Source organism: Thamnophis elegans, chromosome 16 (genome assembly GCF_009769535.1).
Source record: "Thamnophis elegans isolate rThaEle1 chromosome 16, rThaEle1.pri, whole genome shotgun sequence".
NCBI classification, from domain to species: Eukaryota; Metazoa; Chordata; class Lepidosauria; order Squamata; family Colubridae; genus Thamnophis; species Thamnophis elegans.
In genome coordinates, this window is record NC_045556.1 from 6094037 (window position 1) to 6112715 (window position 18679).

General features: G+C 40.1%; 1 protein-coding gene across 2 annotated transcripts in view; it reads right to left on the bottom strand.

The window, feature by feature from the left end:
- NEO1 (neogenin 1) overlaps positions 1 to 17998 on the bottom strand; it is a 59568-nt gene extending 41570 nt beyond the window's left edge. The window contains exon 1 of one of the 2 annotated variants that reach the window (XM_032232570.1): positions 17329 to 17998. In XM_032232570.1, the coding sequence (XP_032088461.1) occupies positions 17329 to 17455 (127 nt within the window). In that variant the 5' untranslated portion in view covers positions 17456 to 17998. The remainder of the gene's footprint in view (positions 1 to 17328) is intronic. The other variant, XM_032232568.1, reaches the window with a different exon arrangement.
- Positions 17999 to 18679: the final 681 nt, after the last annotated feature.

Below are 18679 nucleotides of genomic sequence, written 5' to 3' on the forward strand. Positions count from 1 at the left end.
CCTAAGTTGTCAACTTAAAGCATTTTGTTTGTTAGTGGAGGGAGGGAAAATGTAAATCTGTGCCCTTACTGAAAGAACAAACTGAGAAAATACTTTTTTGGCAGAACAAGGAGGAACAGTTTAACCAAAGCCACCTGAGAGCCTTTGTGCAGGCTTTCTGAATACGAAGGGGGGGAAATGAAGAAATAATGCTTTCAGAACAATTTTCTTCCACTGGAATATGTACAGGATGGCAAGATTTCAGGGGAGAGTGTTCAAGCTCTGTTTTTCATCCGGCTAACTAGAGGAGAAATAATGAAGTCCTTGGCAGTCACAAGCAACACACAGCAAAGGATGTCATTCAAGCCACTGAATGTATCTTGTTTTGGAAAGCTATTTCTTAAGGTAAAGGTTAACAGCGCAGACAAAGCTGTGTGAAAGGAAGAAGAACATGCTTGACGTTTAATTTTGTTCCAAAGGCACTCCTGTTGCATAGAATAAAATTCAACAACCCCTTTACATCAAACGCTAAGTAATATTCACAGAAACGAAAATGACTTTGTGAGTTTGACATAAATCTCTGATATTAAACTGTTATTGTTCTTTCCATGCAAACCAAGACCTTGGAAAAGTCATTTGCACCTGGAATATTTATGCATTTAAATTTCTTAAATTATGAATATTGTTATGTTAAAAACGTTAAACATGACTGAATCTTGGATAGCAACTTATCTAGCAATGTAACTCAGAGCCTAATTCAGTGTTTCATTGTTCAGTTTTATGTACTTAAGAGCAGCAATAAGCAACAAATGATCATTTGTTAAATTAACACTTTATTGATACTCTTTTTTTTCTTATGAACCAACATGATGTATTTTACTTCATGCATAACCTGGAAAATACCTACCCTAATTGGAACCAGCGTTGGAGGAAAGAGCTTCCACTATTTATTTATTTTTAAACCCTCACACTGAGATCTACTTTGCACACAACTACAAGTTAATATTACAACTTAGTTTGGAACCTTTTAAGTATTGCTGCAGTGCACTTTTTACATTGATCCTGTTTTAATTCTGAATCTAAGAGTTATAATGGATCTTTGAAAATATATTCTCAATGTGTATTGCAAAAGAAGCTGTTCATATGAGATTTCTTCTTCGGAAAGCATGGTATGAATGGGCAGTTAATTCTATTTCATTCCTCTTAGTCTCCCAACCATTTTTAAAAACTAAAGTATTGAATTACGAAGAATTCAAAATTAGTTTCAATGCAGTTCATTTGATATTCAGTTCAAGGTTGGCATTTACCTACTATAGTAGTACATGGTATCTGACTAGGCAGTGTTTTTCAGCCTTGGCAAGTTGAAATTATATGGACTTCAACTCCCAGAATTCCCCAGCTGGGAAGTCCACTAAAGAAGTCCACACATCTTCAACTTGCCAAGGTTGAGAAACCCTGGCTAGGGCTAAAGATGGCCATCATATGGTTGCTCTCTCCCCTGACATTAGTCAGGCACAAATTATTTCATCTGTTGAAAACCTACCTCTTCACCCAGGGCGTCTCTCTGTGAATGTTTATTTTCCAAGTCCTTCTCCTTTTGAAGATGGGATGACATTTGTTCTTGTCTAGTCTTCTGAAGCTTCAGCAGTTGTCCAGAAGGTTTCAAAATTTCCAAGAATGGTTCTGTGATTAGCTCCACTGATTTGTTTAGGACCCATAGAGACAGGGTCATCCACCTAACCCAGGAATCTTGAGTTCACTTAAATTAGCTAAGTTCTCCCTTATCCTCTCTTTGTCTACCTTACGTTGCAGTTCCCTCGTTCCCCCAGGGATGTAATATTGAAAGAGCTGGAGTTTCGTCTCCCTTCTAAGAGGTAAAAAGGTGCAAAAGAGGAATGGAAAATTATGTCTTTTTGTTTGTGGAGATTCTCAGTCATCCAGGTCTTGGTTGCTCCCAAAGGTGCTTTTCCCAAAAGGCAGCGGGACGTACTTGGTTTTTCTGTCTTTTGCCATCAGCCACTACCAATTCACCACATTCTCAAGGTTTCAATTAGCTATAATTGCGCCTTGGATAAACCTCATTGGCTACGATAACTGCCACAATCTACATATGCCCTCTGAGCATTGATTAGGTAGAAGCTGAGTTTAGTACATCAAGTATGTTCAAACACAAGCAAGTACTCTACAGGTAAGTGGGGTCATTTGCTTATACATTCCTGCTTGGGAAATCTCTTTGTGCTTCCTAACCCCTTGCAGTTATAATTTTCAAGGCAGTTGTCAAATACTTTATGTTGTTACTTATATTTGTGGAGATCTGGATTTGTTAGGGATGAGATTCATAGGATTCCCAGTAAAGCTATTTTCCCAATATGAAAGCTGTGCTGTTCAACACAGAATTTCATATTTGTCATTGTTTTTGCTCTAGGAGTTCCTAGGCTATTTGGATAGCTTAGTTCTGAAGAAGATTATTAATGTTGGAACTAGTCAGGCTGCATAAGCTTCCTGAAAGGAAGCAATTGCAAAATAACTAGGAAATAATTAGGAAATGAGGATTTCTGCTTTTGCTTTGTCTTTATGGAAAGGGCACAGACTTTCTTTGGCAAATACTGATGTGCAAAAAAAGAAACCCATAATTTTGGGTTGATTGATTATTATGAGAGCTTTTTTCTACAGCGACTTTGACTTCAGAAAATTTAACTTTATTAGTCTTTTAATTATCATTTGAATAGAGATTGATTGTTGGCATGCAGTGCTCCTAAACAGCTTTGAATGGAATGGCTCTCATGTTTATATATTGTTTATAAATTGTTTTAATCATAAGTTGATATTTACGAAGGCAAGCACCCTATTTGGACAATCCTATTCATATCAGTATGTTTACCTAAAATGCTAATAAAAAATGAATTCCTAGAAGTATTATAACTTAAATATAATTTCACTCATTGTATCTGTTGGTGGCTCCTTAAAAACTGCACTTTTTCCTGAAGTTGCATAGTAGCCATATAGTCCTAGAAAGAATAGGCATTTCAATTAAGAAAGCACCAACAGCAGGCAACAAGATTATCATGTCCTATTGCTACCTCTTTAATGTCACATTATTTTATAATGTGTTTATAAGTAATTCTGACCACTTAAAATATTTTATTTGTTAACAAAACATGCATGCATATATAGCAATTCTTCCCCCCCCCCTCCTTTAAGAGTTGGAGAAGAAACCTTTCCTTCCTTCCTTCCTTCCTTCCTTCCTTCCTTCCTTCCTTCCTTCCTTCCTTCCTTCCTTCCTTTCCTTCCCTCCCTCCCTGAGAGGCTAACAATAATTAAAAACAAAACAATCAGAAACCCATAGCTGAGATTAAAAATACAACACAATTCAGCACAGCCCACACAAATGCTCACACACAAATCTGGATCCCAAGCCTGGCCCCACAGCCATGTCTTTGAGGTCTTGTGAAAGGCTGATGAGGTCCAATCTAATTTCCGGGGGAATGAAGCTCCAAGGAGAGGATGTAACTCCAGAAGAGGCTGTATACCTGGACCCCACCAGATGACACTCCCTAAAGTCAACACCTGGAGTCTTGACCCTTCCTGCTAGACCTTGTGGGACAAGTGGACATAATTGGGAAGAGTCAGTTCCTCAAAAATCCCATTGTTCTTATAGGAGCTTTTCAAAGACTATAGTCTTCAAAGCAAAACCAGAAAGCCCAGTTGCCTCTTAAAAAAAAGCACCTTTGGGACAACCATGACCTGGGTGAGTGAGAATCTCCATAAACTTTTAAAAGACTATAGGTATTCCACAGGGGATTTTAAAAGATCTTAATAGGCCGCCTGTCTATATTGTGATTTATCCATCTTTTTTTCTGTTTGTCTGCTGTAGAACATCAATAGGAAACTGCTTCTTCATTCATTGTTGTTGGGGTTTCAGGGGGTTCTGAGTACTGCATGTTTCTTTAGAATCTGTTGATAGTTAACAGCCCATATTTCTCCTGATAGAGAGAATTAATGGCAAAAGAAAATCCTTTCCCACATGAGCATAATACTTTTTGGCAAATATGAAGTCAAAGTTTCTTTGAGTTCAGTAGCTATTGTTACTTAAAACATGGGTCAGTTCGGAAGCAATTACATCATAATTTTAGGTCAAACAAGTTTTTGTTGAAGCCTAATTGGATGCATGTGGAGTGGAAATATCTGTTGTGAAAAGGCTTTGGATTCATTGGCAAGTTATAAAATACTTACTGGTAAAACAAGCCAAAATTCCTGGACTTCATAGTGCTGCAAATTCATTCTTTAAAGTACTGGAAGAACAAATCTAACGTTTCAATTTTCTTTGTTTACTTGAATGTTGTTCAACACTTGGAAATGTTTTCATAGGGATTGCAAAAATAATTATAGGATGAAGGAATTATGTTAGTATTGATTTCTTCATACCATCTCATTTACTCCACCCGTCGGGAACTGCCACTTCAGCATTATGACTATGATGATGGATGGCCTAGCTTTCTAACTTAGAAGGGTTGGAATTTGTTAGTTGTGTGGGTTTGATGGCCCCCTTTTCTCCTGTTCCAGGCTATCATCTAGTGATCGATGTGCCTGTGTCACATAGATCAGGATTGGACATCTTTTTTCTCTCTGAAGTCTACCTTTATCCCCTTCCCTCTATCATACCCAACCTCATTCCAGCATTCTCTACCTCACCAAGATTGTTGGAAAGAAGAAGAAAGTTTTTATCACTTGGCCATTTTAATGCATTTGAAATTGCAGCAAGATTGAAGCCCCCACACCCACCCTTCAATTCCTTTCCTTGCTTGCCCTCTTCCTCCCTGCTACTCTTACAGTTGTTAACCTTCAATTTTCATGCACGTTTTTTTTCCTGCAAAGCATGGTGACCATATTGTCCTCTTGTGTATAAGAAGGTTCAGTTCTCTGGCTTCTGCAGAGACAGAACCGACGGTAGCTGCAACAAGTGCGAGGGGGAAACAGATCGGCACCCGTATTGTAATGGATTTCCCCCCAAAGCACTGAGTAAAACCATATGTTGCCCTATCCCGACTCTCCTGTTATAGATTGTATCTTCTGGAGCTTCATTTAGTATGGGGGAATGTATTTTAAACTATATTGATTACACAACATCTGTAGTTTGTTTCTAAATGTTGCCTGTATAATATATTTCTCCCTCTGCCTGGTATGTTACTACTAATTCTCAAACTTTTTTCTCTCTCGCAGCATTAATGTTAGTGTGTGTTTCTTTTCCATTTTTAACTTCTTATTGTCCTAAGGGACTTCATAAATATTGCTTCCTCCTACAAAGCTGCTGACATGTAGCAAAAATTTCTAATTCATTATTCATGTGATGTTCATTTTCTATGTTTAGGAATTAATGCATCTTCAATGGAGATTTTTTTTTTCCATGGCTGCAGTACGAAAAGAAGAAAGCAGGCAAAGCAAACACTACATGCAGAGTTATGTGGCAAGTGCTAGAATGCTAATCAACAAAGAAAATGGTGGGCATAAATATTTGCTATACTTACAGAGGAATTTAATTTTATGGGGAGAGGAAATGTGTAGTAGTATTTTTATTAACGTACTGTATGTTATACTGTTTCATATACAAACACATCTCAAAGTGATTTACAAAATAAACATACCAATAAAAAATGGTAATTAAAAATAATATTAAAGAAAGCCTGTTTACTTTAGAAACAACAGTGGAGAAAGGAAAGAAAATTATCAGCTTCTTTGCTGTGCTACGAAACTGTAGTGGTGTATTTCTTGACTGCTGGTTCCTTTACTTAAAAGGCAGAACCTATCCATTACTTCAGTATCTTAACAGGTAGCCCTCAACTTACAACCGTTCGTTTAGTGAACGTTTGAAGTTACGACACTGAAAAAATGACTTATGACTGTTTTTCCCACTTACAACCATTACAGCATCCCCATGGTCATGTGATCAAAATTCAGATGCTTGGCAACTGACTCATATTTGTGATGGATGCGGTATCCCTGTGTCATGTGATCCCCTTTTGCAAACCTCTGACCAAGAAAGTCAATGGGGGAAGCCAGATTCACTTACCAACCATGCTACAAACTGAACCGCTGCAGCGATTCACTTAACAATTATAGCAAGAAAGGTCCTAAAATGGAGCAAAGTTCACTTAACAACTGTCTCACTTAGCAACATAAATTTGGGGCTCAATTAAAAGTTGAGGGCTACCTATACTATGAATTCTAAAGCTGACTGCTATCCTTGATGCTATGAGTTTGGTGTTCTTTATATTTAACTTAAGTCCCACTTTTCCCCACTATGATCCCTGCTTATATATTAGCTGGATTAGCAAGAATGAAGGAGGTGGATATAAATATCACTGTAAAACATTTATAAATAGTGACCTAGAAACCTGAAATTATTACCAGTACCATTTTGACAAATGTACTTCAGCAGCATATTTTATGTATAGGATTAATTTAAATAAGCTGACTTTCTAAAAATTGCACTAGTTAATTAGATTTGTATTGCACTCTTTGAACATGTTCATATGTTATGATGGAAGCTTCTTGTCACAGCAGGGTTTTTTTTTCTTTTAAGGCAACTTCCTAAGCTATTATTATCATCACCATAATCAAATATGGGAGATGAAGATTACTGATTAAGTACTGACAGAACAAGGATCCACGAGTTATAGCTTAGTTTAATAACCAACATTTACTTATGCTTATCATTGTTTGCTTTTTTGTTAAGTCTCTACAAAGGGGGACTCTGTTTCTAACAATTTTATTTCTTATTTCTTAAAACAGTTTTATCCCACATTTTCTCTCTTTAGAGCAGCATACAATCACTCTTTTTCTCCCTCTGACTGATATACATGTAGCCGAAATACAGTGACTGAACCCGGAGTCCCACATCAACTTCATGATGGAAGAAAGTCAATCCAAGTGTACATGTTTTAATCAAAATATTTAGCCATTGCCATGCACTAGTGTGTAGAATACTATGTTCCCTCTGAAAATTAGAGTGGCAAGCTACTATAGCTCTTAGGTCCCAATTGTCTTATTAACGCAGGATGTTATTTACAATAAAATAGCTGCACATTCCCATTTAGTTTTGCATACAACCACTGTTTTCTGTCCCCTGCTGTGGACAGAGATCCTTAAATACTGTTCAGCAAGAAAACAAAAGTACCCAAGCATTACTTGGGTGGATTTTCCATTTTATACATGTGGGCAGAGACACATTAGGATTGTAATTCTGTATTCACTTCTTGGAAAGTAAGATTTACAGAACCCAGAATCCTAATTTTAAAGTCTTATTATAAAAGAATAAGCAAGCATTCATAGAAATAATAGAAAAAGTCTACTAACAAAAAGAATATTTAGACAAGGTAACATTTTACAAATATTTCATTTAATAGGTTTTTTTTTAAAGGACTGTTTTAAGGAATACTTTTTTCTAAACTGAGAGAACACTGGGTGTTTTGTTTGAGCCTGCCAAGAGCCATACACCAAAATCAGACTTTCTCCCCCCTAAAGTACACAATCTTAGTTCACATCACACAAGCTTCCTTGTTCCTGCTTAAGTGCTCTCTTCTGTGAAGCAAGGCTTTATATGCCTGTGGTGGAAAAAGCCCACTAGTTTATTTCTCTTTCAAAATGTATGCAGTTAATTAAAGTGTAAAGTAATACCTGTTTTGAAAGTTTGGCACGGAGGAGTGACATGTTCTTTTAAACTGAGAATGTGTCAAAAGAAGGTCAATTTGTGCTCAGGAGTCATGTAAACGTTTCATTTTAGAATTCCTGTGCATTTTTAAAAAGCTAGGAGAATTAGTTGGTTATTATAAGTTCATCAATTTCCTTCTTCAGTTTTAAACTATTAGTCTAATGGTCCAAACATGCAATGACTGGATTTTCCTTCCCATTTATTTTTCCCCTTAAGAGAATGCCCTCTTTATTTCTACTCAGACAATCCGACACTTTATTGTTTTATTCAAACAATAAAACAATTCATTTTAAAAAACAAATCCAGAATGCAAGTACAGCCTCTTGCATTTAGGAAAGAGTAACTTTTTGGGGCTTCCCAATGAAACTCACCTCATGTAACTTTGTTGAGACTACAGCACTGCTGCATATTTTGCCTACTTCAACCTAAGAAACGTGTAACCCAGGGTGAGCAATCTGTGGCCTTCACCCCTTATGTAATCCTTGGTCTAATCTTTTTTGGCCCTCAATTAATTTCAAGAGCCCTTTGAAGAAAATCAATTCACCTTGGGTAGGAGCAATCTGCCAAGGAAGGATGGACAAAGGTATCAGAAAGAGAGAGGGGAATATTGTAACTTCACTGTTACACTCTGGCCTTATTTATTGCTTGCTGAACTCCCAATTCATTACTGACATGCAGTTCCTACAGATTATTTCCAAATAAACATGAACCTCGACAGAAAAAAAGTTTCCCATTGTATACATTTACCTACAGGTCTTACAACCATAAGATCGTGTTCAGCAAAAGCAATACTATATGTTAATAGTCACTTTCCTTTCCTAAAGTATGCTAAGGAAAAACACCTCTGCACATTCCCTTTAAAACATTTAAATGTATTATGAAAGGAGTGCATCAAATATTTTTATTTCATTTTCTAGATTATCTCCCCCCCAAAAAGGATATATTATTTCTAACAACTGTTATGACTGTATATTATTAATACAGTAAACACATTTCCAACTGCATTACACTACACAATGGGTTCCAGTGATGGCAAATGTGTTCCTTATTTTTTGTGCCAGTGAAGAAAGTTTCCCTCATAACTGCAAGTTTGCTTAAACATTGGTTGATCAATATTCTGGGAAAGGACTATAAAGCAGCAATAGAATTTGTGCTTTATATATGCACATTAAATAAAGAACTTACATTATTCTTTATTCAGCCTAAGAGGTTTTTTTTTAATGATTATTTTTTACTTATTTCGTAAGTAAACTCTGGCCAAGACACTAAACCCACTAAAAAAATTCAGATTAAACATCTAATCTACAGACAATTTCAAAATTGTATATAGTGTAGAAATTTACAGAATCACTGCATTTGACATATCACAGATCAAGGACATTTTTCCAAAGGGAAAAGTGGTTGAAATACAATCATACCAACAAGAACCGCCAATTGTCCTCAGATGCATTATCAGCTGATTATACTATATCCAAGTTATCTACTGAAATTCCTCACAGACAAGCAGCAAAGCTTAGTACAGCTCTTGGCAATTTGTATTTAAGATCTCACTAGAGATCTCAATCTTCCATATTCTATCATCATATGTGACACTATAGCTAGATTCACATATTCTAAATAAACCAATACTGGCTGGATTGAAAGAAAACTTTTGAAGACTCTGTCAGAAGTACAATATCTGGAATCATACAGCATGCTGGGATATTTTGCCCATCACATCAATGTTTTTTTTTAAGAAATCTATTTTATATTTACCTAACTTGCCATTGATAGTGACTTTATCACTCATCTGAGATAAGAATCATACAAAATCTTCTTTGGGCTTTAAAGGGCCTGACCAAGTTCCTAGGTGACCAAGTTCCTGCTTATTGGGTTAGTCAGGGAAAGTTGTCTAGAAAGGAAGGCACAGCCAAAGTACATTAACAAAGAAGATGCAAAAGCTAGAAAGATAATAAGGCATAACAAGAAAAAATGGAGAGCTATTAAATAGATAAATAAGTGCTATTTTAATTAGGACTTTGAAGTCTCATAATGAGATGCATTATACTGCAATTCAATTAAATGAATTGTGTGTTTTCGAATAATCTACAAGCTACTTTCTGACTTGATTAGTTTACTAAAAATACAATGTAAACATATATAGATGCTCACTCAAAAGTACACAGGATGCTAGACAGATTTTCATTACCTTGCAAATCATATTATGAGTGTTACTATGTTATAATGTTATATTTGCAAAGTACAGCTTGGAAACATTTAAAAATAATAAATATCTCCATCTCTAAGCAATGGAGTGTACAATAAAGTATCACCTAGAAGCAGAAATATACAAGCCTTCCAACTCCACCCTTCTCTCAGTGAGATGAATGCATTGGAAATAAGTTACCACTAATTCAAAACTGACACTTAAAAAAATTAGCCAATCAATACATTTTTAATTTCCTTTGCATAGCTCTATGCATGCATCCACTCCGATACACCACAGTTCTTAGTTAACTTATTTTCTGTGGGAAATAAATATCAAATTGTTCAATATCTATAGTGTTGATTATTATGGAAGGCTATATTACTATTTACTTATTCATTTCAGAGGCAAGGACAGAAAGTAGTTGAGTTTCACTGTAGAAACAAATTTAGGATTAAAATGGCGGAAGAAACAGCGACTCCATGGATACAGCAATTCCTCTGCAATGTATGATTTTTCTTTTATGCAAGGAGAATAGATGCTGATAGATAACTCTTCAGAGATCCTGTGTCAAGTATTCTTCAGCCTCTGGCCAATGTGTTATTGTACACTTATCATAAAGTTATTAATGAATAATTTGTTTTAAGTAGATTAAAGAAGACATTTATTATCTTCTTCATATTTTAGTGTTATAGCATGTGTATTTACATATATATTCTACTATTGTAAAGTAAAGCCAATTAAATTAGTATGGTCATTTAAAAAGCATGAAAATGAGTTCTTTGAATGGATAATCAATGTTTAAGCAATAGTACAGCCAAAAAAGTTTAGGTAACACATCACTTATAATCAATAAGTATAAACCAAGGATCATTGTTATTATTGCTGTTCGCTCATAATTTCTGTAACTATTGATTCCTAATATTTTAATTACATGATTGCTTATATTGTATTGTTGCAAACTGCTGTGACCCTATTGGCTGATAGACAAATACAATAAATGAACTGATAAATTCCTGCATTTTGGATATTTTTGCTTATTATCTCCATCCACAATTTCCTACTTTAGTAAACCGTAGGCATTAAGTTCTGTTTCCTCTGTTCTCCAACAGAATCACAAAGGAATCAAACTCACTATATAATTGGCAATGGCCTTCCTAAAGCTCATACATTACATCTCTGCTTTGATAGCTGGGAAAGAAAGTGGGGTCTCTCACACATCCATATTCTCCCTCATAGAGTCTATTCTTCTTCACTGGCAGTTTAACAGTGCTGCATCAGGCATTTTGATGGTGAAACCATTAACACAGGAAACCCTCAAGTGTCTGGAGGTATCCTTTGACATACTTTTGATTAGCAGATTTCAGACATGATGGACAAAATCTGTCTGGTCATTGCAAGCTTCTGCATAAAATCCCACCTTTAATGATGCGTGTGTAAAATTCCATAACTCTGGGAGACCTGGAGGAAAGGGGGACCTGGTGTGCTATGGTCCATGGGGTCACAAAGAGTCGGACACAATTTAGTGACTAAACAACAACAAAATACACATGCTAAAAAATAAATTCTTATGCATGCATAAAATTACATTTAGATTTAATAAGATTCTGTTTTAATGCATAACTCTTCATACCTTGTTAGATCAAAAGATTATTAATATGTGGGGAAAAAACAAAGCTACTAATCTGGACACCCCACCCAGTTCTACCACAGCTAAAATGCTGTCCATACTTTTTAACCTTCTCTCAGTTGGGATCAATGGGTGGAAAGACACAGGTGTCATCATCCGACAAATGATGCAAAGTCATAATGCAAAATAATTCAAATATGTAATTCATGATTAGTTAGCTTATAACTGAGCAGATGGTTGGGAACCAGTTCAATGATAGACTAGCTAAGTGTCAATCTGACACCAAGGAATAATGGAGAATTCTCGCATTTTCTCCAAAGAAAGAATTATGTGAAAATAGGTCACTGACTCAAAATAATCAAATCTGAATTTGAATTATGTGTTATCTGAAACAACATAATTTGAATTATGTTAAATAGAGCATTGAGCTGAACAGACTAGTTCCACAAACCAACATAGCATTTACAAATTTCTGGAAAAATACATTGCCCTTCTCAATCAAGTTACCTTAACTTTCCATATACCCATTGTTTTGCTAATGGATATACAGATAGTCCTCGATTTATAATGGTTCATTTAGTGATCATCCAAAGTTACAATGGCACTGAAAAAAGTGACATATGACCACCTCTCTTGCGTCCCCCACAGTCACATGATGAAAATTCAGATGTTTGGCAACTGGTTCATACTGATTGACCATTGATCTGTCCCGAGGTCATGTCATCCCCTTTGGTGACCTTCTGATGAGCAAAGTCAATGGGGGAACCAGAGTCACTTAGCAACCGTGTGACTAACTTATCAACTGCAGTGATTCACTTAACAACTGTGGCAAGAAAGGTTGTAAAAAAGAGCAAAACTCACTTAAGAAAATGTCTCAATTAACAACAGATATTTTGGGGTCAATAGTGGTTATAAGACAAGGACTACCTGTATACAAAGCTAGGTTTTGCAATGAATTATGAAGAAACAGCAAAACCTGGAGCTTTTTTTCCTCTTTTTTCAGTTCTGAGCCACTCATCACAACAATGGCCACAGGAGAAGCTATTTAGTCTCCTTTCATGTAGGAATGGATGGCTCTACTGACCCCAATTTCTGTTCCTTTATCTACATAGTTTCATCCGGCATTGGGACCCAGCATTGTGAAACTGATTTTCTGAAGCAGAAGTGCTCTAGTTGTTCACTTCAGTTCTATTCCATAATTCCATCTATCTTAGTCCCTATCTGTCTTGTTTCAGCTATCACAATGGCAATAATCACAGCAATAGTGAGATGTGGATATTATTTCACATATTTCTCACCTTCATCGATTGAGACAACAATAGTTTAGTGGAGGGAAGGGAGGAACTAGGATTCCCTTTCATTCAAGGAAACTCCCTAATACTACAATATAATTTTCCCATCTTGCTCTTTGATGATAGCAGCAATTCGAACATAAAGGAACATTACAAAAATCAGTAACTTTGTTGAAAAATGCAACGTTCCAATAATGTATAGCGGTAGGATGTTTTTTGTTGGAGGGAAAGTTTTTTATAGTATTTTACCATCTCACAAATTTTGTCTTATGACAATTGCCTTGTGAGATGCTACAGAATCATGGTTGTCTGTTTTGAGTGACTCATTGGCAATTCTCAAGGGAACAATTTAGAGATGAAGCCATCATACCCCACTGTTAGTTCATTACCTCTGTCCTAGAGAATTTTTGCATAGGATCAACGGAACAGTTGCACATACCTACACCACTTTCTGTATAACATGGGCATTTTCAAAGACAGAATTGGTTTATTGTCTATTTATCTTTATAGCTATTGGTCATATTGATATTCTACTGAAATGCAAGGACTTTTGGCAGCTTCCATTATAAAAAAAAATGAGATACCTACAGTACATAAAACATAAAACTATAAACCAATAAATTTTTGTCAACTATTACAAAAACAAAGGCAAAACATAAACATGAGAATAAAAGATGGCACAAGTCATGAACTTGGCTGGAAAGCTCTCCAACATCCTTCTAAAAATCATCAGGGAGAAGGCTAGTCTGATCTCCCTTGGGAAAAGTCCTTGACTTACAACCATTCATTTATTTCTGACCTGCAAACAGATACCTTAAATGGAAATACTTAAAAAAAAAAAAAAAGCAGTTTGATACATCCAAATGCAACAATTACACATCTGACAATTCACAAAGTGTAATTTACTAGGACGTATCCTAAGGATTTAAGAACAAGTAGAAGAGCCAAGGTGGCGCAGTGGTTAAATGCAGCACTGCAGGCTACTGCTAGATCAGCAGTTCAGCGGTTCAAATCTCACCGGCTCAGGGTTGACTCAGCCTTCCACCCTTCCGAGGTGGGTAAAATGAGGACCCAGATTGTTGGGGGCAATATGCTGACTCTCTGTAAACCGCTTAGAGAGGCCTGAAAGGCCTATGAAGCGGTATATAAGTCTACTGCTATTGCTATTGCTATTTATTGACTGAAGTTACAATGGCCCTGGAACAAGTGACTTACAACCTGTCCTCGCACTTAATTCGCTTAATGGTTTTGTGATTCACTCAACAATTGCAATGGTTCACTTAACAATCATGGCAAAAAGGTTCTAAAAACAGGCATGACTCACTTAACCACCAACTTATTTAGCAACGGAAATTCTGATGCCAATTGTGGTTGTAAGTCGAGGACTACCTGAATTCCAAAACACTTGAAAAGTAGTGCCTTCCTGAGTTCAGCTCCTTTCACCTCCTTGGAAGTGCAGAATCCCAAGCAGTTTCTACTTAAATGCTCTGGTGTATTGGGCCAATTCAGATTGGCGGAGACTGCCCTATAGGCACTAAATCTGGAGTCACTTGTTCTAAATCTACCTTGAGTACTTATCACCAGAAGCCCTTCATGGAATATCAGAGATGGTAACTTTCAATGTGCAATTACAATCGAAAAGGGATGTTTTCAGCAGCAGCAGCCTCCTAATAGTAATTCCTTTCCTCAAAAACTACCTGACATTTAGTTGATTATCACTTTTATCTTTCTAAGTCTTTTAAACTGTTTTAAGGCCATTTGTGGATTTTGCTTTTTATTCCCCTGCTCTTTATTTTAATCTGGTGGTTTTTTCTTTACAGTATCCCTTCTTATAATGATTGTTAGTTTTAAGTTGCCAGACACACAAAGAAATTTAGTTGCAGAATAGCACACAAACAAAATAAATAAATGAAACATTTTAAGTACTACCTTCTAAGTCATTCTCCAAAGATGTAAACATTCAAAGAACACACCCAAACATTTATGACTGACTTTTCAAACTATAGTATCAGTAGCCACAACTTCTGCCATGTCAGGGCTTTTGCATGTCAGTCATCTAAACTCACCTCAAATGCACAAGGATGCTAAGCTCAAATATAGACTTCAAAACTGTGACTAAGGTAAAGATCATAAGGCATAAACTAAAACCAGCTCATAGTTTTAATAGGTATTATTTATTACCATTCAGAATTTCAGCCTTCTCCAAAGTGTTGCCCTCTAAATGTTTTGGAGTACAACTGGCATCATCCTCAGGCAGCATATTTAAAGTGGTAATTAAACCAACTGGAATATATGAAATAGCTGAAATAAGAGCCCTTTGCAGTTTATGTGCCTTCTCTCAGCATTATTCTGATTTCAAGTTGAGGTAACTTCCCAGCTAAATGAATCAACATTCCCTTTGTGTGTACACATTTATCCCCACACAATACACACTGCCAACTCATTTTTTTCCCAGCTTAAGCCATGTACCATAACCACAGGATACACCATAAATACTACAGGTACCGAAAAGCTGAGATCACTGCAGATATAATCCACTGAAAAACAAAACCCATGCCAGATATAGTAAGTCCCTTGATGTGTAATGTCAAAAAGACAAGCATAACCATTTGAGGCTGTTTTCGACATTCCTGACCAGATTGAATCTGCTTTTATCTGTCTTAGTATCAGCTCTCCTTCACTGCGTTGTGAGAACCCAGCCTCTTCTAGTGCGCACATTTTTAATTTCAAGCCTTTCAAATCTGAAATGTTGCAGGTTCCAAACACGTTGCACCTCCCTAATGCAGGGCTGCAACTTACACATTCCTCCGGCAGTTAATTAACTTTACTTTCTGTCTGTGACACAAAAAGCCATTTACGTGGGCAGCTCGCTAATTGCTAACACCAGCTTCCCATCCTGCCCAGGTCTGTAGAAGTAAACAAGCCCAGGATCACACTTCACACACCCACAAGATTGAAGGCTAGGTCTGCTCGCCACTGCACCTGACATAACTTGGGGATCACGCCTGCGCCGGCATCACACACCAGCTTTAAAAAAAAAGCAAAAACCACCCACACTGACTGCAGAAAGCCAAGCAGGTGAAGGGGAGGGGGATTCCCTCCTTAAGAATACCACCAGGTTTCCCCCTACCCTTTGCCTACCACCTCAAAAGAGCTGCACTCATCCAATGCGATGGCGAGCGGGGAGAGGAGGGGTATTCGCTGATGAATGACCAACCAAAGACGCACTTCTGCAGGGGCTCTCCCTCCTTCCTTCCTTACTCCACAGCCATAGTAGTAGTAGTAGTAGTCGTCGTCACCATCACCATAGTAAATGGCAAGAGCAACTGTCTATTATTGAGAGGCGCAGTGGCCTCTGCTGGCACAGCAAACCCTTGTGAAACACGTTGAGATGGGACTCTTACAAGTGGAGGCAACCTGTGCAGGCTTTTTTTTTCTGGGGGGGGGGGACACTGGGCAGAAGGAGGGAATGCCAAAAGAGAGAGAGAGAGAGAGGGAGGGAGGGAGGGAGGGAGGGAGGGAGAGAGAGAGAGAGAGAGAGAGAGAGAGAGAGAGAGAGAGAGAGAGAGAAGGCTGGAGAGGGGGGGAAGCACCCCTTTTCCCATCCTTTTCTGTCCACCTTTCCATCCTTTTCTGTCTATTTTTCAGGCTGGGGTGGTGGTGGTGGGAGAAAAGAGACCCCCCCCCCCTCTCTTCACAGCCCATCTCAGCCACACATCCCCATCACTGGCCAAGTCTCTCTGGTGACTGCTGACAAAAGACCTACACCAGCCCCCCACCCACCCCTCACACCCACCAACACACACACTCAAGAGACGCACAAACACCCACCACACACACATGTGGGGAGGGGGGGACAGAGTCCTCTGCCTTGGGAAGCGAAGGAAGGAGGAGAAGGAGAAAGAAGAGAGAGAGAGAAAGGGAAAGGAGAAGGGGAAAAGGAAAGAAAGGAGAGAAAGAAAGGAAAGGGAAAGGAGAAAGAAAGGAGAGAAAGGAAAGAAAGGAGGAGAGAGAGAAAGGGAAAGAAAGAAACGAGGAAAGAGGGGGGGAAGGGAAAGGAAGAAGGAGAAAGAGAGAGAGAGAGAAAAAGGAGAAAGGGAAAAGGGAAAAGGAAAGGAGAGAAAGAAAGGAGAGAAAGGGAAAGAAGGAGAAAGAAAGGAAAGAAAGGAGGAGAGAGGGAAAGGGAAAGAAAAAGGAGGAAAGAGAGAGGGGAGGAAAGGGAAAGGAAGGAGGAGGAAAAGAGAGAGAGAAAGGGAGAAAGGAGGGATCCCCGCCTGCTGTTGCTTCTCCTGCTGCTTCCACAGTCCAGACCGGCGCCTGCGGGGCTCCTTGGCGGCATCCCCGCTCCGAGGCCAGCAGACCCTCCGAGACCCTCCCCAGCCGGGGGTCCCTTTCGGAGGGGAGGGGGGATTCCTGACGGGGCGCCCAAAGAGACCCTCCGTCCCCTCCTCGCCGCCCCCTCCCCAAACGACCCCCTCCCGGCTGCAGCAGCGGCGGCGAAGAAACCCCCCTCCCCAACCGGCCGGGGACTCACCTGCGGGCGGGAGGTGCTGAGGCGGCGCGGCGGCGGCGGCGGAGTCGGGGCGCTGCCCGCCGAGCAGCGCGACCCACAGCGAGCCTAGGAGCGGCAGCAGCCGCCGCCAGGCGCCCCGCGCCGCCATCGCTCGCTCCCCCTCAGGCCGGCGGCCGGGCACGCAGAGGGGGCGCGGCGGCAGCGAGGGCAGCCGAGCGGGGGCAGCGGAGGGAAAGAAGGGATGAAGGAGAGCCGAGCTGAGGAGGGGGAAAAAGAAGCTCTGCCGGGCGAGGGACCGGTGGGAGGACGGGGGTTTCACTCCATGGCGGGCCGGTCCCGTCGCCGCCGCGGAGCCTTTTATTTTATTTTTTTCTCTCTCTCCCCCCCTCACGAAGAGTCGCGCCGACAGGAGGAGCAACAGCCTGGCGCGCGCGCCCCCGATCGCGGCCTGCCTGCGCGCGCGCGTGCGTGCGTGAGGCGCGCGCTCCCGTCCTTCTTTTAAACACCCCCCCCCCCTCTCTTCTTCTTCTTTTTTTTTTCCCCCTTCTCCTCAGGCTGCCAACCGCCGTCCTTCGCCCGTTGGCCGGCCGCGCAGGCGCGCCAGCCTTTCCATTGATCCCTGGCGGGGCGCGCGAGCGGCTGAGCGAGTGAATGTCTGTCCGTCTGTGTGTGTGTGTGTGTGTGTCAAGGAGGGAGAGGTGAGCGCGCGCTGAGCTGACAGAATTCCAAAGGAAGGGGGAGGGGCACACACGCACACACATACACACACACACCCGGCAGGAGCCGAGGAAGCCCCCAAAGGGGGCGTGTCCGACGCACGCGCACGCGCGCGGCTCGCCCCCCGCCACCTCCTCTCTCTCTCTCTCTCTCTCTCTCTCTCTCTCTCCTCCCCCCCACCACCATTCGTGTGTCTCACGGACATTCCCGAACTCCGCCCCGAGGAGTGACGGAGGGCAGCGGCAAGGAAAACCCGGCGAGCGGGAGAATTCCAAAGAGGAAGAGGAGCAGCAGCAGCAGCAGCGGAGGAATCGATTGCGCTTAAAGAGACGGGACGGGGAGCCGGACGGAGGGAGGGAAAACCCGTCCTGGCTTCTTCGAGTGCGTGGGGGTGTGGGGAAGGGGACGGGAAGGGAGGAGGTCCAGCGGGGATAAATAAAGGGGAGTTTGGGGGGATGAAAAGCATATTCTTATAGGACCAATCTCCCCCCATCCACCCACCCATTTAATGGACACTGGACCCGTTGCACGGTCGCTAAGCAGGGTGCAGGCAATCCTCGCTTTGCAACCATCAATGGGAGCAGAATTTCTATCGATGTGCCAGGGGTACCTAATTTGGCCAACTTTTTTTCCCCCCTCTTACAGCTATTATAGT